Source organism: Corvus hawaiiensis, chromosome 9 (assembly GCF_020740725.1).
Source record: "Corvus hawaiiensis isolate bCorHaw1 chromosome 9, bCorHaw1.pri.cur, whole genome shotgun sequence".
Taxonomy (NCBI): domain Eukaryota; kingdom Metazoa; phylum Chordata; class Aves; order Passeriformes; family Corvidae; genus Corvus; species Corvus hawaiiensis.
The window spans coordinates 638,413-663,854 of NC_063221.1; the positions used below are offsets into that span (position 1 = coordinate 638,413).

A 25,442-nucleotide genomic window follows, 5' to 3' on the forward strand; every position below is an offset into this window, starting at 1 on the left:
CCGAGTCATGTCCAATTTTTTGGTCCATCAGCATCCCCAAGTCCTTCTCTCAATCCATTCATTCCCCAGACTGAACTGATACTGGGAATTGCCCTGACCCACGTGCAGGGCCTTGCGCTTGGGCCTTGTTGACCTTCCTGAGGGTCACGCTGGCCCACTCCTCAAGCTTGTCCAGGTCCCTGTGGACAGCATCCCTTCCCTCCAGCTCAACTGCACTGCTCAGCTTGGTGCTGAGGGTGGAGTCATCCCCCTGTCTATGTCATTGATAAAGATCTGGAAACAGTGAGGCAAGTGTCAAACACACCCACTGCTGAAGAACCTCTGGACTTTCTAGGACTGAACAGAGCATGCTCTATCAAAGAGTCTATCACTGGAGAAATATACAGTTACCTGACCAATTGGTTGTAGATATACAGCTGGAATTTGGGATGGAGGTTGGGAAAACAGACACTGAGAGAGGCCCAGTGGTGAGACGTAAAGACAGAGAAGAAGTAGTGAACAGGAGAGCAGTGTCTACAAAATAAGGAGGAAGAGTTTAAAACTAAGATAGCAATTAAGACAGAAAGAATGAGAAAAGGATAGCATCTAGCAAAGAACTTTAAAATTAATTGCATTTAACATTGTATAGTTAATACCCAACATCTGCAGTACAAAAACTATACACTGTTATGCAGAAGGTTATAGAACATACACTTACAACACTTCGTTTTCTGTTAATGAAAGACAAGCGACTTTCACACTGCTGTATTTTTCTTCAAATTTCGGAGAGTTTTATTACTTTGATGCAGATTTCCACAAGCACCAGTTAATATATCTCAGCCTGACCTTTCTCATGCTATTCTCTCAAAAGAGTTAATTATTGGTATTAATGAGCACGCTGGTTTTGCAATATCAACAATTTGCTGGTCTGAAACTTCAAACACATTTTCATTCACCTGGCGAAACCTCAGTAAAATTATTTCTACAGTAAGGTAAGCACCAGTGAAAGAGCAAAGAAAAAAGAGATTAAATAATTTACTTTTAAAACATAAACCGTTCCAGGAAGAGTCCAAGATATACCTGCCATTCACACCCTAGCTGCTAACTGGGATTTTTTGCAACAAAGTACAGACTTGATCTCAGAATATTCATATATCTCATCTGAAGTACTAACTGCTTTTAAAAAAATCTCCATAACTTACAGCTCTGCTTAAAATGGTATTTCTTGAAAGTATTACCATTTTAAGCTAATTCCTAATGAATTATCAAATTTATAGAAAAATACCATGCTCCATTTAGCTCTATCAACTACAACGCAAGCTAAGAAGCACGCTAAGGAAAAGCAAATGAAAAAAAGCATTTAATCCATTATTGCACAGATTATCATTAATGCTGCATATGCAAGGAAAGCCAAGGGAAGGTGGTTAATTCTCTTTGACAGAGCATGCTCCTGTTCACATGCAGGCTACACAGACTCATTAGTTAAAACGAAAACAGAGCTATTCTTTCATTCCCCTTTTAGCAGAAAACAAATATTAAAGCTGCCTCCTAAGTAAGGAAGCCAAAGGATTTCCACCTTGCTATGGAGTACAGCAAATCCAGCATAGCAGGCTTTCCCAATTCCTTCCTCTAGTGCCTTTGTATTTATCATTCAGCTTCATCCCTTGTGCCCTATTTCCCACCCCGATTCCCCTCAAATGGCAGCTTGCTATCATTACATCCTACACTAAACATATTACTCTATTGTTTTATGTGTTTTACAAACCAGGATATTAAAAAAAAGAACAAGTCAGCACTGTTTTTCAATCAATAAGCACTGCTATCACTACCAAAACACCTGCCAAAGGTGTGCAGCAACTGTACGATAGGAAAATCAAGTTTCAGAGAATCATTTACGCTTACACAAAATACTTCCTCCTCTGAACACGTACAAAAACCCAAGACATTTAAAACCATAAAACCAAAAATGTATGATCATATATATCACACAGAATTTCCATTTGTTCTACCATCTCAAATCCTGGTATCCAGCTTTTGAAAAGTATTCTCCAGGTGAGCAATATTTCCAACTACATAAAATAATAACCAAATGAGGACTAAAATATCTTTAAAGGTAGAACATACTTTATATCTGCTACTATCCCTTGCAATAGTAACAATTATCAATATGTAAGTCTTTATGCAATCGTAAATGTTGCTTAGAAATGAAGGTACTTCGAAAAAATAAGATTTCAAGACCAATATTGACAAAGCCACTACCTGATAACAAGTGGCAAAGGAAGCCTTGAATATACAAGTATATTTGTCATCGCTTTTAGTAACCACTACATTACTATGTCTCAAAATTCATAAGCTGCAGATTGTTTTTTTTATCACCATTTGAAATTTGTTGAATCTTGTGTGGGAAAAAAGATAAAGACACTCTTTTAACAAAAAAATAGGATCAGAAGAAAAAAATTATTTTCTTGAAACCCTAGAAGTCAACATGGCCTACAACTCACAAGCTTTTCAAGTCCCCATCTTAAGCCATTTACCAGTCTCAAAAGATACTTTGAGAATTTGCCACTATGATGATGGGGTGGTTTTCATACAGCTTGGAATGTCAGGAGTTTAGTCTGGAAATATGTCACCTCAGAACCTTTTAATGATCAGTGATTTTGGCAGCTGGGTTTACCAGATGCTACCAGAGGAGTCCGAATAAAACAGCCATCGACTCAGGCTAGACACGGAGGCCATGAAACTACAACATGTTTTTAGTTTTTCCTACTTATACCAAAGCCTCCCTTACTGCTACTGGGTTTTATTTTCATTATATTCAAATACATGCATGTGTGGGAAATGTGCTTCTCAAATGATTGCAAGCAAACAGGCTGCTAAGGAGCCAAGGACAGCTGGCCTTTACATGGCACTGCTTGCTTTTGTGATGTTTTATCCAGCTGTGTTTGGAGTCTCAAGAGAAAACACATTACAAAGATCACCCACACGGACTAAAGTGCAGTGACTATCGTGGTTCTAAGCTCAAAATAATTGTTTAAGCAAAGACTATTTCTTGTGGCAACTGGCAGAAGCCAGACTTTCAATGGATTAGTCTCAAATAAGAATTTAGGGCTTCAAACTAATGAGCACAGGTGGGTAAAGTGTTTGGGATGTTTCGTGCACACAAATAATTCCTCCACCGAAAGGCTGCAGAAATAATTTTTTATCTAAAACAATTTAAAAGGTGAAATCAGGAGATTCATTTTAGGTTTTCAGACCCAGGAACTGCACATAGATTTTGTTATTTCCTCTGGAGCCTAACAAACATTTTCAACAGTCTTCCAACCTGTGAACCACATATCTTCTCAGTCACATACATACTACCTCCATTAATACAGACCACCTCCGTTAATAAAGAAAATATTAAAGAATTCATCCTAGCTGGTTTTAATGCAATCAGAATTAAAATTCAGCAGCTGGATAATTAGATAGAAATCACATACCTGACAACCTCAGTGCCTTTCTGTGAGCCAGACCTGAAACTCAGTTACTAGTTGTTGCATGACAATTGCTATTCTAAGTCACATTTCAATTCAAGATAAAAATTGGCACTGTAATTCCAGAGTCTCACTCCCTATGTTTTTTCCTCTTTAAGGTAAAAGGGGAGATACAAAATAAAGGCACCATTTTGACCATTTGACTTCAGATCTCTCATTGCAAGAGAAACTCTGACAAGCTGTGCAGTGAAGCTGGAACCCATCCACATTCCTTGTACCTACAAATATCAACATCTCTTAAGCTGATGTGCTTTTACCAACTCTACCAAGCACAAAGAATATTAAACCCAATCTTCTACAATAAAACCTTGACCACTTGGTCGCCATAATGTTTGAATCTTAGTACTCATGCAAGAACTGTAGCCTTTACATTATATTCAAAGATTAATATAGTTTTATTCATGCTTCCAATCAGCTGTTTTTCAGGCAATTCAGATCAAAGCGTGCGTGATATCAACACCACTAATATTTCTGATGGCCATTTTTAGTGCAGATGCGAGCCAAACCAATCATTAAAATAGCAAACTTTTGTAAAAGAAAAAAAGATATAGTTACTTTTCATCCATTCTGCTGCGCATTTTTTTAAGTTTCTGCATGATGCTGCTGGTCTCACTGCTGGAGATGGAGATTGGGGAAGGGCTGCGTGTTTCTGCATCAGTTGGAAGTGGGCTGGAACCATTGCTCTGCTTGATGTCATCCTCGCTGGGAAGCTCCTGCAATTAAAGTGTTAAAATAAGAATATTCTACAATCCTTTAAAAATTGTGTTAATTTAGCTTGCTTCTCTCTAGATTACATAAAACACTACTTCAGAAAAGTCTGTCCACTTGCAGATTTAACTTCATTTTCCAACCTCATTTTTATTTGACACACAGCTTTTTAGTACACCCTTTCTCTCCACAATTTAAGTTTTCTCCTAACTGTATCCAGAACCAAAAAAAAACCACCCCCAAAAAAACCCCCAAAACAACAAACCACCAGAATTCAGTTACCCAAACAGGAAACCAATCTTTTCTATAGTATTACTATTAAACTTGTGTCTTCTTAAAATGTTGTAAGGAGGCAGCCAGTTACCAAAACCTCATTTTGCTGCCTTCTAAAGTAGATGCAAGAAACTTAGCATAATTACACTAACACAGCAGGAAGTTTTGGGATTAGTGCTTATATTTAGGAGTTTGGGCCTGACAAATAATCAAACAAAAATCAAAGCCTGAGAGATCTAAGCATCAAAAAACTCACATTCCTAAAGTCATTAGTTCAGCCTGAGAATGAACAAACACCATCTACTGTGCATTTAAAACATTTTGCAACTTCTCCAAAGGCATTTCCTTGAGTGATGCTCTAAAGCAATTAAACAGAAATTGCTGAGATAAAGCAGTGAGACCATTTCAGGCAGACAAAACTTCCAAGTGATAGGTCCAATCTAGTAGCTTCCCATTCCTATAAACACTGAAGCTGCATAGCTGAAGAGGGAAGACTCCAGCTTCTGTGCTGAACACTCACCAGCTTGTTTTCTCCTGCAGACTTCAGTTTTTCCTGCAGTTTCATTGTAGTCTGACGGATTCGCTCGATTTCTGCCTGCTGTTTCAGGATGAGCTGCCTCTCCTTCCGAGCAGCCTTGTTTGCCTCCTGAAGACGCTTAATTTCTGCCTTTTAGGGATAAAAGATTCAGCATAAGAACACTGACAGACCTCTCTCAAGAACACACTCAAAACTGCCACAGTGCCCTTCCTATGGGTTTGACATGACTGCAATTACATGAGGAAGGAACTAGGTTGAACTTCAGTAGCAAAGAACTGAAGATCAATTAATACTTCAGAGTCTGAAGCATGAGATTACAGATAGAGAAGGACCATTTAGAACAACGTGCTGAATATGACAGAAATGCAAATAAAACTTACAGGTAAGAAATACTGCTGGTTCTCTATTCCTATATTGACAGTACCTGAAACATTTAATGGGTACACATGGCTTTCAACAGGACTTTCCTAGAGGGCATCCCTTACCTTTTCCTGCTGTAATCTCAGCAGCAGACCACGCTGCCTCTTTCGAATAGGAGGCATCTTATCATCCTCTCCCTTGTCTCGCAAATGCCTGCAAATAGATTGGAAGAAAGAAGAGAAGTAAAAATAAAGTAATAAGATTACTTTATAATAGTAAAGTAACATGGAAGAAGTGCACAACAGGCCTTTAAAGTGAAAAATCCTTGGCATGCTCTCTGGTGGAATACTTTGCACTGTTTGGTCAGACAGGCACAGTAAAAAGGCTGGTGCAGGGAGTAGGAGATCTCACAAGAATGGGCAGAAGCTCTGCAGAGGTAGCACACTCACCTCACCGTTTGAGAAACACAAAAGGAAAGACACTTGGCTCACTACCTTTGTCAAATCCACAATAACAAGAAATTGTAAGAAAATGTCTGCTGAACAATGGTACTCTCATGCTGAGAAAATTACTGATTAAATCTGGCCACTGCTGTTCACTAGTATCAGTGGGTACTTCAAGTGGACTTCAGGAAAAAACAGATCTTAGATTGGAAACAAATCACTAAGTACAAGATGTATCCAGATTCACAAAGTGTGGCCTGAGTCAACTAAAATGACCTCAGATACACATCAAGAAAAGAAAGGTCAAACTGTTTGACAATTCTATACCTTCCTGGATTAAGATATGTAGAGTTAGCAACTACACTTGGCAACTACCTTCTCTAATGGACAACAAACATCTGATCTTCTACTGTTTCAGTGACATTCTCTTAATCAAACCACATTCAACGTAGATATCAAAGCACACTTATAACCTGAGTCCTGTTCTTTCCAAGTCCCAGTAACAATTGTACAGAATACTGACATCAGAAGATTAGTTCAACCATTAATACTTAATAAGGGAGAGGTAAGGTGGAAACAAAACCTTGAAAAGTAGAAGGGAATGGTCAGTCAGCAGTAACATATATTCAGAGCTGCCTTACTTTTTCTGGTGTTCCAGCCAAGCCAGTTCTGCCTTGGTCTTCTCCTTGAGAGCCTTCTCCCGGAGCCGGAGCAGCGAGGACTGATGAGCTGCTCGCATTTCCTCCTCTTTCATGTACTGTCTTACCATCTCCATGGTAAACTTAGAGAAGCTATCCTGCCCCCCTGAGAATGGCATGCTTAGCTCCTAGAAGGAAAGACAAAGTTGGCATGGTAAGACAGAAATGCCAAGGCATTTTTTCAATTACAAAGTGCTCGTGTGTGTGGGTATATACAAAGATACGCAAAAATAGAAGCAGGAAGGGAAGCTGTTTCTTCTCTGAGCTTTCTGCAGGCCAGCTTTTTCTGCCCTGTGCTGTGCGACAGTTTTGGGAGGTTTTGGCCAGAGAGATGAGGCATCCTCTTGTATTTCCTAGCTGTGTGTTAGCATAGTTGGAGGACTTAATCCACTGGGCTTTTAAAACCTACCCCAAGTAGTCACTCCTCCTAAGCCACAAGGTAGAGGCCTGGATGGACTCTTCCATAAGTCATCACACTTGCACAACAGTGACATACAGCATGATTCATACACCTCTGTGTTTTGAGATGCTCAGAGAACCACAGGGAGGAAAAGAACCCTCAACTCTGCAAACACAGCTAAGAACAGCTCGCTTGAAGCTTATTGGCTTAACCATGTCAGCTCAGTTAATGTAATTTAACTTAACTATGGTTGCCCAATCTACCTTGATAGATGACAGAGCTGTTTTGTCTGGGGACACGTCCTCATCAGAATCGTCACGACTGCCCCGCTTCTTCTCCAGGTTATTTCTGCGATGACTCTCAGAGGGCAGCAAAGACCGAAAAGATTTTTCTTCAATCTCATCCTCTGTCATGGACTCATCAAATTTCAGGGAGTACTCTGTTGCAACAGAAGCGGAATCTGAGGGAGAAATCAGCTTTACACTCAGGTACGCACCAGGAAGGCAATTTTAGTCTGTCTCATCTCAGTAAAGTTAGGGGGGCCAGAAAGACAGGGAGATAACTAATGTAGAAAAATGGGCGTTTAGGAAAGAGGGATTTTGAGTTAGAGGACATCTGTTATCCAGCTTTGAGAGACCTAGCAGACTTGTGTACACAGGTATAAACACATCTGGAGTTGCTGAAACATCTGGTGTTGTGCCTGCAGGTTCAACAAGTGAGCATCTGGCTAAGCTAACACAGCAGGACCTCAAAGGTTCCCATCTCACCGTGCAATCCTTTGTTACTCTTAAGAGACTACCGTTCACCTGGGGTTCAGCTTTCGTCACACACATTCCCTCATTTATTTCAGAAATTTGTTCTGAAACAGCACCACCCTCCCTCCCTCCCCCCTTACCACCTTCAGACCCAGCACATACCAGCAGTGCAACCAACCTTTTTCGTCTGGCAGGGACAAAACACTGTCACTGGGCAAGGAATCATCTGCAGCAGTCTGAGCCTGCTCTTCAATGCTGCTGGCTGTCTTCTCACGACGGGAAAGCTTCTTCTCGTTCTCCTTAGAAGACGGAACGGAAGGACTCTCCTGGCGGCTGCTGGTATTACTGTGTTATCAAGACATGATTTTTTAAAAAGACTTTGCACATTTCAAAATACTTTTATTACCATTACTACTGTACACACATGATTAGCATCACAACAATAAACAACATGCAGAGGGTTTGGTTTTGGTTTTAAAATGCAGCTTGGCTACTTTAAAATTCCATGTTTAATCAAAATACTGATTGTTTTTTCACTCTAGCTTAAAATCCATGTGGTTTGAAGGTATGCACATCCTTCACCTGGCAGTGAGTAGTGATTATAAACGAATGCAAACAAATTTTCTTTCATATTTTAAAAGAATGAGTTAGAAATTCTGTTTTACAAGTCAGGAATACTACAGAGGACAAAATTTTTCCAGTTCAAGATTGGAGAAGGGATGTGAGAAACTTCATGGAACCTAACTAAATCAGGTAAGTGAATAGGACACAAAAAGCTTCTTACCTCTGATCATGAACCTTTGATCTTGAGGACTCAGAGTAACTATCGAACATTGGTGAGTATGTCTGTTTCGAGTCACCTGTCTCGCCTTTACCTTGTGATATGGCACCGGACTCACATTTCCTAGAAATGAAAAGCATTTGGGATAAATCTGCATTGTCTTAAACATAGGAGTAATACAGTTTTCATGAGCTTTCATCAGTTTACTAGAAGTAGTAACAGCTAAAATTTCTGCTAAAGGATTTCTTAAAGCTTAAACTAGTTAAATCATCCCACAAAACATCTAGATCATCTTTTTCTACTCTTTTATGTAGAGTTTCACAGAACCAATTAATGCCACCTTTGGTGTACACTATTAAGGGCACAAAGATGGAATCTAAGTTCATCTTAAATGCTAACTCATTATGGCATCTTAAAGTTTTCTGCAATAATAGGTGAAGCAAAACCTAACAAATCTTACTTCCCCCTTCCCAAGATGTGAAACATGAAGCCAAACCTGTTTGTATCAGCTCGGGCCCTCAGCTGCTTCAGGAACTCTGAATGGTGCTGCCGCTGCTGGTCAAACAAGGTGGTGACAGGAGCAGCTGGGGCACTGACAGTGTCCGAGATCTGCGTCCGTGTTAATTCTGTCATCTGAGCACAACAAAAAACATGGGAATACAGTGAGCTTATCAGCATCAAAGTGCTTCTGGAAGAGAAAATAATCATTCTGAGAGGCAGTTTAGTGATTTATAACAACTGTGTAAGATGTGGGGTTACGGTGGCTTGTAACTACACGCGTCGCCTCTGGTTGTAGGGGTGCATACTGCTCTGTGGATACGTATTCCTCCACACTCCCTTCCTTTACACATAATAAATTACAGTGTACTTTCAAAAATATTCCCAGCACATTGGTGACTCATGTTTCCACTGCTGTATTCCAGTTAAAATAAAAAGCTGTTCAACTGAGTACCTGGAGTCACTTGTGAACGGAGATGGAAAAGCTACTCTGCTGACCCAGCATCAGTGACCAGGTCATCCCCATCAGCCTCTCCACTAGCACCTCTTATGCTCAGACTTCAAACTTCAAGCAAGGAAGAGATTAAAACCCTACACCAAACAAAAGCTGTCTGTTTCTTCTGCACTGTTTCTTAAATAGTTTCTATCCACTTCAGCTCTAAAAACTACAATTGTTTCTTTGTCTTTATCCAAGACCTCACTACCTACTCTCAGTGACCAATACACTGCATCTATTTGAGGTGTCTGAGCTCTTCTGCTCCTTTAAGCCATTCTTGACTACTCAAAAATTATTTAAACTTCACATATTTGGCAGAGGCCAGAACAAGTACATCAGTATTATTCTACAGTTCCATTACTCATCATAAAACCAGCCTTGGTGAGCTCCAACACGTGCACAAGCTGTGAAGAAACAGTTCTGTTCACACTCATCAGCCTTTTGCACTCCATCCCGTAACACTGACCCACAGTCACTGTGATTTCTAAATTGTGATGGAATAAGAGCATTTCTTGGTTACTGTGTTCCTTATCCATGTGTGAAGCAGCTGCTACATACTGCAACAAGAAGTATAAAACCTGATAAACTGATATAAAACCCTGAAAACTAATAAATATTCTGTATAGCACAAGAAGAACAAAGAGATTCAAAAAGAGGAAACTTCAAACTCTGTACCAAGTCAAGAGCTTTGCTGAAGATCCTCCCCTCTTCTTTTTTTTTTTTTAAATTTATTTGTTCTTCTACCTTCAGCAGCAAACAAAATTGCAATTCTCTCCTTTTCTAATTTAATTTGCATATGAACCAGATACAGGATCAATCCCTGATGGAGAGCAACTCTTACAAACTAAAGATGCTGTGTTCACTGTCATCAATCTACCCTGGACAAACAAACTTCTTAACAGTTCATTAACTGGCAGATCATAAGAATATGGAACAGGGATTTAAGGCTGCTAATTGACTTCTAAGTAATGATGCCAGAGAAGCCTCCTTTGAAGTCCTATCATTTGTCATGTTATGTAAGTGAAGGAGTTGTACCAAGAATGACAGCAAATAGAAAATAACTTAAAAGCCAAAAAAGTATTCGCAGTAATACTGAAATTAAAACAGCTTTTCTCTTTCCCTAGGGCCTCACCTCACGGAGCTGGTGAGTTGCATCTGTATTGAGCAGTGCAGGTTCTGCCTGCTTGGCTGCAGCCTTGCACAGGGGCTCCTGTCCAGCCTCCTGCCATGGCTGGACCAGCTGCTGCAGTGACTCTGCATGGACCTATGCAGAAAACACAGGCAGTTCAGCTCTTCAAACTGTTCTGGCTATAGTAACTACAGATTTATTTCTCAAAATCTGGCAGAAAAAAGTTTGAAATAGGCCCTCGAGAGTTTCTTTTAGCTATATTAAACCCTTCTGGCACTTTAATGTGTTCACAGCTTCAAATTAAGAATGCTTGTAGGCATGGATTTACTTGCAGCATTTTGCCTCTTACACACTCCACATTTTTGAAGGGCAGCCTTACCTGAGCTGCCTTCTGCCTCGCCTCTTCCAGTTGCCTCTGACTTTCTAAAGCTTCTTGTTCAGCCTTGATTTTCCAAAGAGCCAAGTCCCGTTCATGGCGCTGCTGTTGTGCCTACAGATCAGGAAAACAAGTTTTAACCATGCTAAATACAAAGCCCTGATTTGCCTTAGCCACTGGTTGCAAACTACCTCTGAAGGATCTGGATCTACTCTGCTGGGGGTGTCTCTTCTGCTGAAACAGAATTTTTAACCTACTGACCCTCTTCCTTTTTAAGGCAATGCACATTCCCCATACTCTTCCACCACAGTGCAGAAAGGAGTCTAGGAGATCAACTAATTCAACCAACTAGAATAAACAATCTCATCAATGTAAGGAAAATTCAACCAAAAATACTGTTTTTGTGGAATAAAACAAATCATCCAGCCCAAGCAACTACACTGCATGGCACTAGAACCCAACATCAATCCCAGTAAACAATCACGCCTTTATCTGTCTGAGGAACACAACCAAAGCAGTGATTCCAGCTAATGGTATATTAATGATACATATTCCAGAGTAGCTGCTTCCTTGGTGTCAACTTACAATAAGAAAGATAATGTTAATCCTAAGAAATGGACATTATCAGAGATGCCCCATCACGCCCATTACGATTTCTCTGCACTGCTAACAAAGCTTAACTTGCCCTAACTTGATTAATTTTCTTGCTAACAAACAATAAAAGAAGAAAAAAAAAAGAAAGGTTAAGACAAAGAAGTATTTTCCCATTACCTTCAGAATCTGAGCCAAAGAAACACTCTCCTGCTGGGCAAGTGAAATGCCTCGTACTCGCTCCAGATCCGAGAGCTGCCGCACAGACTCCTCGATAGCGCTCAGGTAGTTCAGCTCTGCTGACAAACGCTGCTGCAGCCCCGCGGGGGAGAAGCGCATTCCTCCTGCAGGACAACACGCACTGCTCACCCTCACGGGCCCCAGCGTCCCACACCAAACACCAACAGAAGAACGCTGGAGCTGCTCCGCCATCAGCGTGCTTTTACAAAAACTCACCGCCTGCTGAGGCCGCTCCTGCTGCACACCTGCTGGATCCCAGGCCCATGTCAGGGAAGGCTACGGTTGGCTTCAGCCCTGGGGCTGTACCTCCAGAAAAGCCAGCAGGTGACTTGACTCTTTCTGCTGTATTTCCTACAGAATCAAACTGCAACATTTTTTGGGAGCCAGGAGATGGGGAAGAAGTCGGTGTCTTCTGGGGTCTTCCCTTGTCTGAGAAACTGACAGTGACACAAAAACCGAAAGGAGCCAATAAACTCCTAGTCCAGCCATTTGATAAAACAATAAAGCAATAATCTTGTTCTTCCATTCTTACACACAAACAGATCCATGCAAAGGGCACAGTCTGTTATGGTTTGCACAGGCCCAGTCTGTCTTCAGGAAATGGCCTCATGAGATGGGTTTTGTCCCTAAATCCCAGCTCAGAGTTAAGTTTCCAGAGCACCCTCTTCTCCCCCAAGTATTAAGCCTAGCTAGCACACACACACACACTTTAAAAAAAAAGAACACAGTATCTTCATGTTCTATGTGACCAGACAAGCAGTTTCAATGCCTCCTGTTAGGAGCCGGGCATGAGAAAGTCAGGATGCAATCATCTGCAAGTGCATTTTAAAAAGTGAACAGTTTACTATCAAGCACATGGATGCAACTGATTGTGACAAGCCACTGCCCTGAGTCTTGATGTCTCTCCTAAAATGGAACAGAAACCAAAACTTGACTTAAACAATTCATAACATACTATGGTAACACTTCTTGGGAGAAGACATTTCTCTTTTAAACAGAGAAAATAATAGAGATGCTTCTTAAATTTACTATTCTAATTTTATTAAGCTGAAGAGGATTAATAGTGGCTGTTTAAATCCCTGGGAAGACATTCTGCTGTACTTGGCACATCTTAGCATGTCAAAGGACCTTTCAAACCCAATACTGGATGTCAGGAACCAATAGAAGCCAATACCTCAGAACTGCTCTAAACCAACACAGAATGAGAGATCATTCATATTATTTGATGCTTTTAGGAGAAAACTGCAGTGAAAATTGAGCGTTTCATAATCACCTTCATTGGACAATTAGCAGAAAAACTGCATTTTTAGCTAGACAAAAAGAGGTTGCAACAGAAAACTTATGATTCTTTATTTTTTTAATATACTCTTTTCCAAGGACAGGTTCATCTCTCAAAAAGCATCGACTCACAGAGCTGGATAGGCTTTGTCAGTATTAGCTGAACACAAGTACAGCCAAAATTGTCTGTGTATCTACTGAAAAAAGAAATGCGACTGCACAGGTTGAATAAATCCTGACACACTTCTAACAGACCTCTTCTAGAAGAGAGAAATGAAAACTGTATTTCAATGCTTAGGGTACCAAACACGACAGGACACCACGTTTCATATTTCAAATACACAGCAAAAATGTTTTCTGCATGCACATCTACTAACATTTGACCATTTCTGTTACTTCCCTTTTGCATTTCCAAACACACAGCCAGTAACACTACCAAGCATCATTGTATTGGCATAAACTCTTACAACATTCCTGTTACCTCATCAGGGAGTGTCCAGACAAGTTTTCCAGTGTGCTGTCTGTATCTGGGTTCTGCTCATGCTCTTTACTAGAAATTCTGCTACTCGATAAGGATTTCTTAGCCTGTTGGGATCCCCACTCTAATCCAGACAGTATTTTATCTTCTTCCACAGAAAAGTGATGAGAACTTCCGTTGAAAGAGTCCAACCCTAAGAAGCAACAACAGTGTCAAAAGTTTGTTTGGTTCTACATGTGAATACCTTACCATCAAAAGCCCCAAAACAATTAATTGAGAAGATTTTCCCCAATTAAAGTAGATTTTGAGTTAGAAGTCTACAGATCCAACAAGCAAGAAATGTACAACTGGTGATAAATTTCTCTTCTGTGTATCATGTTCACTGCCAAAACTGTCACTCAGCTTTCATTTCAGCACACTATCAGTTTAAATAAACAAAATTCACGTTTGATTCTTTACTACTGATAATCTGAATACAGCCTAGCTTTTTGGGGGAAAGGTAAAGAATTTTGAAAAAATAGGAAGAGACAAAATTTCGAATGCCCAATCCTATTTTTGTCATGTTTCTATTGGCTTAAAACCTAGCTTTTTTATCCATTGCTTATATACTACAAGTACACCAAGCCTCAAGTTTCATTATGCTTTTGTAACATACAGGTAACCACAGAAAGTAATGTATTTATTAATTTGCACACTTCTGGAAACTAACTGTGATCCAAAGACAAAGCATTCAGGCAAATCTGTTGTCACCCTCACAAACACGGCCATAACTCAGAAGCCTTTTGGCATTTTCTCAGTACACCATCTAAGGATAGTTCCCACACAACATTAAAATTAACTGATTTATTAGAAGGCTGGTTTAGGAAAGAAAACTTCTCAATGCTGTTAACAACCTCTTGCTTATTTAACTTTAAATTACTGTATTTTAAGGTCAGAGAATAACCAGAGTCAAAAAGAACCAAAGAAGGAATCACTGGAGGAATAAATCAATCATTCTATCACGATTAGATTACAGTTTCCAGATATGTAGGACTGCAATTTTCCTAACAAGAAAAGCCTAAAGCTTCCTTCATAAAAGAGAATATTCTACAGACAAGTATTGCACTTACGCTCCTTTTTTCCTCTCTTTTTAGAGGAGGCAGATGAGCGGGAAGACGCTGCAGACTGAGCTCCAGACGAGTGCTGCAAACCAAGCTCCACAGACAGAGGCTCGAAGGGAGACTTCCTACTTGGAATTTCTTCCTGAATGCTTGAATTACTGCTGCCAGCAACACTAAAACAGAGCACAGTGACAGTGACTGAGGACTTTCAGCGCCCACATTACACTGTGCACAAGAAAACTACCACACTTGGAATGAGAGACAGAGGACTAGACTGAACTAATCAGCCCATTGAGAAAAGCAGTGATTTTGAGATTAAAAGCTACGACAGCTAAGTCATTGGGAAGTTTGATATGCTATTGAACATATTGAAACATGCTTCCAATAATAACAAAGACTAAAAGATGGATAGCCACCATCCTCTCCAATTTCAACTCTAACGAGCTATTTGACTCCACACCTGAACAATATACGAATGACTCAAAATGTGACTGCATTTCAGATAATCTCTAGGCATACAGATATCAACTGCCAGAAATACGAGCAATTTTCAATAAAGGATTACAAAAGACTTGCAAAACAGAGATGTCAATGCATCATACACTAAATAATACCAACAGAAGAAAGAGGTTTTAATGAGAAAGGAACCATTTTTGGCAGCCAACATTTTCAGTGTGCAAAGTGCCTTTTAACTTATTTTCTTCTGAGAAAGAAGTACTGGTACAAACACACTTGTGGTCTCCCCCAAGGTGCCCAAAAGATATAAATATAGCTCATTACAAAAAAGGGGGTCTTAGAAAATTCAGGAAGCCATGCAGTAGACATGGAGAGTCTAGGATCTACAGTCTTCAAATTTTAATCTGAACAAAAGCTTTTAAAAGTTGTTACAGACAATTTATGTATCCATTACTAAGCAAGAACTGACAAATGCTTACTGAAAGCAATTACAGATTTTATACAAAATTTTGAAGTACTGAAGGCATTTAAAGACTTTCAAATAGCTCTTCTGTTTTTTCTAAATTACAAGACTACCCAATTGAGCATTATTTCAGCCACATGAGTCAGAGAACTAATCTTCACTGGACTACAATGAGTAACAATCTTGTCTAAAGCTACCTGTCCAGGCTAAAGAACAGCAAAAATTAGACAGGGAGCAGGAATACTAGACTCTATCTTAACTATGTTGGCTGCTATATTTATTAACTGCAAGGTCTTAAGGAAGTACTTCATCACTTTGACTAGTATAGTACAGCACAGCAGAAAAGACATCCAGCGTATTATGAAATAAAGTTTGTATTAACTATTTTCTCTTGAATTCTGTGTTTTTATTTTTATAGGAAGTCTAGCACAGTTACCTGAAGTCACGTGAGATCTTTTTGTCTGTTAAAGTGCTACTGCCCTGTGATGAGACAAAATCATCTTCGTAAGAAGCCACGCTCTCCGGAGGGCTCATGGTAGGGAGCAAAGGGCGCAGAAGGGCAGAGCCTCCGTTCAGCCTTTCTTCAAACACTGAAGTGTGGAGAAAGAAGGGAGAGGACAAAAATTGTAACAAATGCAAAAAATGCATCAAATAGGTGTTAAAACTGCAGGATTTAAAATGCTCCCAACCATGAGTTACAATGACTTCCTTTCAAACACAAATTCATCAGAACAGCCGTCCCATGGCAGTTTTAACATAACGTAACAAGCACATTCTTCCTCTTTTTGTAAATTACTGAATGCTTTACTTCATTAACATACTCCAACCAAAACATTCTTGAAGGGCACACTACTTTAGAGTAGAGCCATCTGCAGAAAATTTCATGCAATCATCTTTAAAGAAAATAATATGAAGGTAAAAAGAATCGAGAAAAACCACAAGACAAAAATCAACTTCTCAGGAAACATTCCTCCTCAGAACGAGGAGCTCCAGGCCAGAGACAAAGTACACATAAAATGAGGAATAAATTTGTACAAAAAATGAAAATGAAACAAAGCATCTTGCATGAGACAGCTGTAAATAATGTCTTACAGAGATTCACGTTAGAGACCTCTGAAAGCACATTCCTTAAATGTGAAGTAAAAAGTGTATGGAGCAGTAAGACTGGGAAGGAGCAATAAGACTGGGAAAACAGCAATTCACAAGAGCTTTCAGAAATGTTTCCATTTTTACCTTTTCCATGAAGCTGATAATTTTTTGCAAAGATGTTGATGACACTGTGGGGACTTCCCTTTGCCAGTTCCTCCCAGGGCTCCTTGCTGTGTGTGTCATTTGTCTGAGTGAAAAGCGGCGAGTACCTCTCAGCTGCTTTCTGGAACTCCTTTATGGGCTCAAAAGCATTTCTCTCCCGAATGCAGAAATCCTTCTCTTTTAATGTCTCCAGCATCTTCAGTGGCAGCTGCTTGTGCTGGCCTCCTTCCTCTTCCGAGAGGTTTCCATCACTCAGGAGAGGCCCTTCGCTGATGGAGTCGATGCTGGACTCACGAGGAGTAACGGCTTTGGTCAGTGGATACGCCTGGTTCTCACGCCCTGGGGAGTCCGTCTGTCTCTTGGACAAATGTCCTAGGATCCCTTCATGCCTGTTAGCAGCAGGAGACCTCAATCCAAGGCTGACTACGTCAGTAAGAGGCCTGATGGTCTCAGGGAGCTTTTTAAACTCACTAAGGTTGCCTACCCCAGGAAGGTTGTCATCAAAGGCTGTATGAGACACGCAGGCACTCAACATTCTTTGAATTCTGGCTGAAAAAGTATTTTCATTTTCCTCTCTCACAGGAGGACTCACAGCCTTTGCCCACCGTCCATCATCCTGGTTTTCTTGCATAAATTCTGAGTTCCACATGGTACCATAGTTGATACCAGCGCCAGCCAACTTCTTGGCTTCAGTTTCAATCCTGCTAGAAAGGGAAGCAGCTGTAGCTTTCAAAGCTTCAAGGCGATCTAATTTGCTCTTATACTGGCTGGCAGTAGGTTTCACTAAGAGGTTTTCCTGTGCAGCAGATGAATTCAGGTATGACTGAGGCACCAGGGACCCCACAGGGGCAGAATGGATCCTCCTGCCTGCCAACATCGCGTCACACTCCTTTGACAGAAGGTCCACCTGCTCCAGACTCCAGTGCTGGGAACAAGGGCGTCCACTTGAGCCCAAGAGAGCTTGTGGGTAGGGGAGCTGGACTCTTGGGCTCAACCTGTCTGGCTGTACCCATGGAGGCTCCATCAAATCGCTCCTGAAATGAAAAGCCAATGGTTACGTTGATGACTTATGCAAGTATTGATGTCTTTCTTAGAGCACCATTGTCACAGATTTAATTTCAGGACAAAATAGTTTTTGGTGGAATCAGAGGGGCAAGGAATGGGACAGTAAACAGATACAGAATGTTATTTAATAAAAAAAACCCAACAAATCAAACAACACAGCACCTCCCAAATCTGAACTGCCATTTATGGTGTTCTCTTTGTTTCAGGATTGTAACAAGCTGAGGTTTTTCACCGTCAGCATAAGTCTTTTCCAAACTTCCTAACTTCAAAAGGGAGAATTTTGGGGTTTTTTGCCTTATCACCTGCCCATGTCCAGAATACCAGAACTCCTCGAAAGTCCCCCCAAGATACTTTTACTCTGATTACTATGAGGGTCTCTGAATACCTTATGCAGTCCTGTGAGTCTCATCTCTCCTCTACTATTTGCAATTACATTTTTTCTTTATGTTACACTAACAATACTTACTATATGTTTTAGCAGTTTATTCTACACACAGTAGTACATGGCATTCCCAGCGAACTTCCTTCAACTTTTCCAGAAGGAAAACAGGTCTCACTGAATTTACTAACTCAGAGTACAGATATTGATGCACATATACATTTAAGAAGCAGACATTCATTATGTGGTTGAAAATGGAGACACCTGCACAACAGGGATATCAAGGATATCCAAGAAACTTCAGGATTTTTAGTTCCTTACATCTAAATGTTTGGTTAGGCACCTTGACTTGCAGTAAGAAAATTTTGATAATACACTGAACAATTAAAAATTGGGAAAGCAGCATGAAAAGAAACAAGGAAAAGCTGGTTCCAAGCAGAAGCAGAGGTTTTTGGTGCTTTATAGAGAGTAACTAATGTCTGAATCCAAGACAATAGATTAAACAGCAACACTGAGCAAATCAAGTAAGAAAAACCAACAGATATATTCATACGATCAGCTTCTCTTGCCCAATGGCAATGGCAGAGGAAATGAGTGTCCCAATACGAAATAAACATCCCACTGCTGTCAACAAAACATTGCCAGCAACCAACATTCACTTTATTTATTTACACACTCGCAAACCAGCCATAGCCAAAATTTTCATATGGTTTCCTGCATCAGCTTCCTCTTTACTGCAAGGAAAATGCTGTAATTGCTGTAAAGACAATTACTCTCACTGGAACATGAACTCAAGAGCCAAGTCTATTTTCACCTCTCAGAGATGAAAGCAGGACCACTTTCCTCTCTCTCCCAAGGCCCCATGTGCTCACCTCAGGAGTGGCTGCTGCGGTTCCGAAAGGGACATGTCACTGCTGGAAGATGCACTCGGAGGACGCTCCTGAGCCTTGTTTTCTTTATCAGATTCCCCAGATGGTTGATAACCAGGTCTGGGCTAGAGATGAAGACAACCAGAAAAATGCATTTTCAAAAGTGTGTCAGAATTTAGGAGCTCTTGCCTCATTACAATTGAAAAGGCTAATACCCAGAATTCAGCTTCTATTTAAAATAGAAAGATGATTTTCAGTCAACTTTCTAGTAGGCTTTGCTGTGCCAAAAAGCAGCCACTAGCAAGGAGGCTGCACATTGAAATCATTATGTTTAAGCAAAGCTACACATTTTGCTCTTTGTTCTTAACTGATAACCAGCAGACCAGCACAAGTCACAACCTTCCTAAACAGACAACCTCCTATTCCTGCAAACAACTGCAAGACATTAAGTGAGTGAATCAGCTGTACCTGTGTTTCCTGCACTGCAGGCAGCTGAGGTGGCTCTTCTAACAGCGTTCGTTCCAGCAAGAGTTTGGAATAGGTTTCCTGTAACCGTTTGGCTGCTGAAGGCTCAGGAGGAGGCACATTCTTCACTTTAGTAACAGCCTCCTTCTGCTTTCTGTAGAGCTCTTGGAGCCTTTTGTTCTTCTGTTCTGTTGCCTCCTTTTGTGCTTTCTTCTCTTCATTCTGCTTCTTCTTCCTCTCCTCTTGCTGCCTGATGATGTACTGACGAACCTCGTCACTGTCATAGTGGCGTTTCTTAGAGATCACCTGAGGCTCCTCACTGGCAGCTACCTTGTCCGGTTTCCTTTTGGTTGGACTGTGGCTCCTCATATTTTGAGTAGGCAAAACAGATTTTTGATTCTGCTTTTCCACATCTGTCTCTTGCTTTGTACTCATGGAATCCAACTGCAGGTCATCAAGAATTCCACGTATCTCCACGGGCAGGAAGTCCTTCTTTACAGAGGCATGGTCTTCTTGGTTATCACCTGGAAGAGGAGCTTCCAGTTTTCTCAGATTGGTCTCAGACCGTACTCTACTTCTTGACCTTTCAGAACTTCTTGAAGAGCTTTTACGGGTAACATCCAGTCTAGAATCAGAACCTGTCCTTCCAATGCAGCCTGCTAAAGAATGAGATGTCAAATACTTCGGGTAACAATCAAATTTGGAAAACAGCTGCAAAAAGAAGGCTGAGGGAGGAGGGCAGATCTTGCTGTAAACAGGTCTTTGCTTCATTCAGTCATGGTCTGAATGTGGCAGCCTTTGCTTACACCAAGTCCACACCCTTTCTACTCTTACCAGCCCCACCACCTCACAGGCATAAGAAGCACAGCAGTTACCAGCATGCCTTATTTGCCCTGTCTGAGATTCTGGATAAATTCTGAGAAGGGCTGGTGGAGGAATCAATGAGTATTTAAGATGCACATGGATGACACTATACTGTATCTGGAAGAACCACAATTCCTGTTAAACTGGCATGCTCAGCCATAGCTTATGGATTATATACAGCACGCCTGGAAAATTCATCTGGCCTGTGGACCACTGCTAGCCATTCCTTTCCCCACTGGCTTCAAGAGGCAAAGACAGATTGCAGCGGCCCATTTTTCTGGTTGCAGCCTATATCTCACGTTTTTCAGATACCCCAAGCACCCTTGCAGCACGTTCCACCCTTCAAGTCCCATGTGCAGGGACCATGACATGAAAAAAAAGTCCATAATGCACCCAGGAACAACAGTTATGCATCCCAGCCATGGTTGTGAGCAAAATTTCCCCCCTACCTCCCTCAAATTCCAGGTTAAAAACCGGAGTAATTTTGATAAGACTTCTCTCTCACAACATTCTATCTCAGAAGTCTGTTCTAGTCTGCAGACATGCAGTGTTATATAATAAAGTAAAATGAAGTAAGTCCAGTGATAAAAGAACAACTTACCAGACTTGGCAGCTCTCTCTCGGCCTGTTCTGTCACTGGATACAGCTCTTCTGTCCTGTTCTATTCTGGGAGCTGGACCCAGGATCTTTTTTACCAGCTTTTGTCCCTCCCGCCAGGAGGATGCACTTATCACACAGTTTCCACCTGCAAAATAAGGAATAAATAAAAGTCAAGCACCAGAGGATTTGCCATGGTATCAGAAAGAAGTATTCATGACAGCCATTCATAATTTCTGTGCCATTTAATTCTGCAGAAGTGGTACAGCTGCAGTTACACAAACAGTCAGCACACCGATGTCCCAGGAAGACACTCCACAGCTGCCTCACACACCCACACGTCATGCAGTGTAACACCCAAAACACACTGCAGCACAGTAAAGCCCTACAAAAACTGATTTAAAAAACAAGAATGGGTTATACAGGTCTAAAAGATCCAAACAAGCCTTACTAGGGACAGGGGTAATATTTCTAGAGCTGCTCATCACCACACAAATATGGAAAATAAGAAATAAAAACATGAAAACAACTAAATTGTTGTAATAAAAGGAACAAAAATAAATAAACCTTCCTATTAAAATAATATTAGCTAATACTCTAGGAAAAAAAACCCAAAACCACTTGAAAGCTTTCTACAGATAATTAATTGGTGAGATACATGTCTTGTGAGCAGGTTAAAAAATACCAAGCAGCAGGTGTTGTACATCAACGCTAACTCACTGTCCCTTAGCTGGGATTTCTGTTCCAGCACTGAAAACAGTTAAGAATAAACCCTATTAGCTGATACTTAATTCAAGGACAGAATACCTTGCAGGTGACAGAAACCCAATCAAAATGTTATAGGATTATTTTATTCTTACATATAATTAAATGATAATGATGTCTTAGGTTTTAACTTCTATATTTTTCAAATCCTGCACTGCCTAGTGTGTAACTCTGAAGTTTCCTGTGGCCTGTTAACTGCTGTTGTCTCATGCTGGTTAGACATAACAAGCCTCTCTAAGTTTGCTTTCCAAGGACACCTAGATTATCCTAGGCCCAATATGTGTAAACTAAAATCTTAAGAAGAAGAGGTAAACTTGGGGAAATTACATCATTAACTAAAGTTATAATTAGGGAATTAACCCTGATATGTATACAATGATAAATGAACCAAACTTATAAAATCCTGGCCGCAGCCTTTGGACTGCCCAGGGTTTACCTTTGAAGGCCCTTCAAATAAATACCTCCTTTTATTCTCTTATTCTTGTCTGGTCTCTGTGTTTTAGGTGGCCACCTCAGGCATCAATAACAACTGGTTATGGGGGCATCTTTACCCAATATTGGGTAGATGAAATGATAGGGTTATTCAACTCACCTTTCAACCCACTAACTTCCAATATTACTAACATTTTTTTAGAAAATAATTACCTTAAAAGCACTTTGGAGAAAAACACAGTATAAAAAAGAAAACTGAAATAGATTTATTCAGATAGTTAATAATATATAAATTAATCAGACCACTCAAGGGTATTTAACTGCTAGAAAAGTACCTAACTTGAATATACAATTTGCAGTTGATTTTTAACAATTCCACTTCAGGCTCTACCTCCAGGAGCTCTGCCTAAAGAAACCCAGCCACTGCAGCGTGAGATCACCACAGCCAAACAAAAAAGGGACTGTACTGGGCCCAATAGCACTTTGAAGACAGGATAGCAACAATGTCAAGTGAAATCCAGGACAGCAGAATAATTCTTTTGGCAATCGCTGTCCTCATTTTCCAACCTCCTTTCTTTTGTTATTGTATATAACCTTGAAGTCTGCAGCCCCCTATTCAACCCTTTGCTAACAGAACTCCCTGCACTGTAAATTATCCAAATATTTCATAATAGAGCTGTCACTTGAAACATGTCACTACAAGCCTCTTTGAAACAGAGGCATCAGCCAAAGGGGTTCTCCTGCAGAACTCACTGTTCTCAGTTTGTTCTGCGTGTGTTTAAAGAGCCAGTGTAAAGTGTCATCTTCCATTTCAAGTCAGCTGCTTAACTAAAACCCGCCAACGGGGCAGAACACGAGCCGTGGCTATTAACAGCCTTGGCCACAGTAAGCAGTTTCTTACTGCAGTGACTGGAGGAGGATGGACTAGCATGGATGTGCCACTTAGAGCTGGTTTTTGTCTTCCAGGGAATTCAGGCCATCATTTTCCACACACTGAATCCATTATAGCAAGCAGTGGCTTTGTATGTAATGGAGGGGCTGGAGCTTACAGCTGCTGACTCCCTTCAAGGCAGAGAGGACTTCCTCAAGGGGAAGCAGAGGGGTGGGCACTGATCTCCTCTCTGTGGTGACCAGTGAAAGGACCTGAGGGAATGGCCTAAAGTTGTGTCAGGGGAGGGTTAGGTTGGGTATCAGGAAAAGATTCTTCATCCAGAGGGTGTTTGGGCACTGAACAGGCTCCCCAGGGAAGTGGTCACAGTCCCAAGACTGACAGAGTTCAAGAACCGTTTGGACAACGCTCTCAGGCACAGGGTGGGATTGTTGGGGGTGTCCTGTGCACTGAGCTCCTACCTCACTTGGAACTGTCATAAATATGTAAGACAGCTGAGTGTGATTCCTTAAGTAGGGACTGATGAGCATAGGAGGGAGCAAATCCATGCTTATCACTTGAAGTATTAGTATTCCTTACCACAAAATATTCACAAGCAGCTTCAGGATTTACAGCATGCAGAAGCACATATTCACTCTCTAAAAATCCTTCATAATAATTTTTAAAGAAGCTTTTATTTCCTTCAAAATGTTTACACATTATGGGTCACTGTTCATAAGGAGAAATATAAAACCTTAAGAGAGGTTCAAGAGGTGCCTAAACTTGCATATATTTAAAGAAATGAAATTGCTATGTGAGTGATTGCAGCCATAACTACTCACTTCGTATGAAAACTAAAACCAAATATGAAGCATATCTGAAAGTCTTCCTAAGTCTTTTGCTGCCAATATCAAAGATTAACACTACTGGGAAACTAAGAATTCCACACGTGGTTAATTTTATTTTCTTCTATAAGGCACTGCTCTAGAGGAACCTGCTCACATCATCTTCTCTAAATAATTACATTGTATTTAATAATGAGTGGAATTGTCAGACAACAGCGGGGGAGAAAAGTTCTCAGTTGGTAAAAGAGATAAACATTTCTTTAAAAATACCAAGATTTGGAAGACTAGTCAGGGAATGTGTGTTTACATTCTTTCACCAACTGAAAAAGCCAGGAGTGGGTTAAGCCAGAACTGAAGGTGCCGGAGAGCAACAACTTGAAATGTGGCAGAACAACAGAGAAGAACCAGAAGCATCCTGCTCTCTGCTTCCCCACTGAGAAATCATCTAAGAGAACAGCTTTGACTGCAGTCCCTCCTCCTCACCTGACAGAGGAAAGCAACTCAGCAAGTCCCATCGGCACTGATTTTAATATCATGTCTCAGCATTGCTGACTGAGCTGTGGGTCAGGCTCTAACCAGCTTCATCACAAGCAGAACAGAAACAGGATCCAGAGCAGAGCTACTGCTTCTTTTTGTCTGCGCTGCCCTGACAGATACCTAAGGATACCTCTCCCCACAAGAAACTCACACTCCACAGCAGTTTCCTCAGGGTGCACAAAGCAAGTGGAAAGGCAAAAAATTAAAATAAACCACAAAAAAAAAAAAGTGCACACAGCCACCAACCAACAACAAAACCACACACAATCCCTAATGCAGCACAGTGTACAGACTCACTACAACTGCACTGATGCACGTCTAAGAAGACTTTTAAAGCCATATGCTTTAATTTTTCTTTCTTGAGACAAAACTCATCTCTGAAGGACATGTGACAATCCTCCCTCTAGAGTAGAAACAGTCACCTTGTTTGGACTCTGGACTTGACAACCGTGTCAGTTTTTGCACTTTCCGCACTGGTCTGGTTGCTTTCTTCTCTTTGTTTCTCTCACTAGATTTTCCTTTCACTGTTGAACCCTCTAAAAACAAACAAACAAAAGCTGTTAAGTGATACCCCACAGAGGAGAACACAGAACAACAAGCTTGCTACAACATTTGAAAAAGCAGAACTCAGAGAAACACAATAGAATTCACTGACTTTCCCAGATTATATACCCAGATCAATGACTTCAGTCCAGCACTTCAAAATCCTCACAGCACGGGAATTTTGAATCAAGGGCTGTTTACCTACGCACGGGAAGGCAGTGAAGCCACAGCAATGCCACAGCAGATCTTTACAGCGTTAATTTTCAATTCTAAAAGAAATGTTGGCAGTTTAACATGAACAACTGCTGGTTCTCTTCTGCTACAGACACTACATTTCACTGCTCTAATGTTCCACAAGGACATGTAGTTCCTTCACTCCTGAACACACA

The 25,442-nt window shown here is 40.7% G+C and overlaps 1 protein-coding gene across 8 annotated transcripts in view; it reads right to left on the reverse strand.

The window, feature by feature from the left end:
* CEP350 (centrosomal protein 350) overlaps positions 1-25,442 on the reverse strand; it is a 72,705-nt gene that overhangs the window by 26,687 nt on the left and 20,576 nt on the right. For 4 of the 8 annotated variants that reach the window (XM_048313468.1, XM_048313466.1, XM_048313467.1 and 1 more), the window contains exons 8-28: positions 24,933-25,046; positions 21,068-21,211; positions 19,606-20,261; positions 19,141-19,262; positions 16,807-17,858; positions 16,010-16,163; positions 14,664-14,827; positions 13,558-13,747; positions 12,015-12,235; positions 11,739-11,902; positions 10,971-11,081; positions 10,595-10,726; positions 8,965-9,101; positions 8,472-8,591; positions 7,866-8,032; positions 7,196-7,392; positions 6,476-6,660; positions 5,517-5,604; positions 5,014-5,160; positions 4,068-4,225; positions 391-513 (exon numbers count right to left, since the gene is read on the reverse strand). In XM_048313468.1, coding sequence (XP_048169425.1) covers positions 391-513; positions 4,068-4,225; positions 5,014-5,160; positions 5,517-5,604; positions 6,476-6,660; positions 7,196-7,392; positions 7,866-8,032; positions 8,472-8,591; positions 8,965-9,101; positions 10,595-10,726; positions 10,971-11,081; positions 11,739-11,902; positions 12,015-12,235; positions 13,558-13,747; positions 14,664-14,827; positions 16,010-16,163; positions 16,807-17,858; positions 19,141-19,262; positions 19,606-20,261; positions 21,068-21,211; positions 24,933-25,046 — 4,546 coding nt within the window. The remainder of the gene's footprint in view (positions 1-390; positions 514-4,067; positions 4,226-5,013; positions 5,161-5,516; positions 5,605-6,475; positions 6,661-7,195; positions 7,393-7,865; positions 8,033-8,471; positions 8,592-8,964; positions 9,102-10,594; positions 10,727-10,970; positions 11,082-11,738; positions 11,903-12,014; positions 12,236-13,557; positions 13,748-14,663; positions 14,828-16,009; positions 16,164-16,806; positions 17,859-19,140; positions 19,263-19,605; positions 20,262-21,067; positions 21,212-24,932; positions 25,047-25,442) is intronic. The other 4 variants (XM_048313470.1, XM_048313472.1, XM_048313474.1 and 1 more) reach the window with 4 other exon arrangements.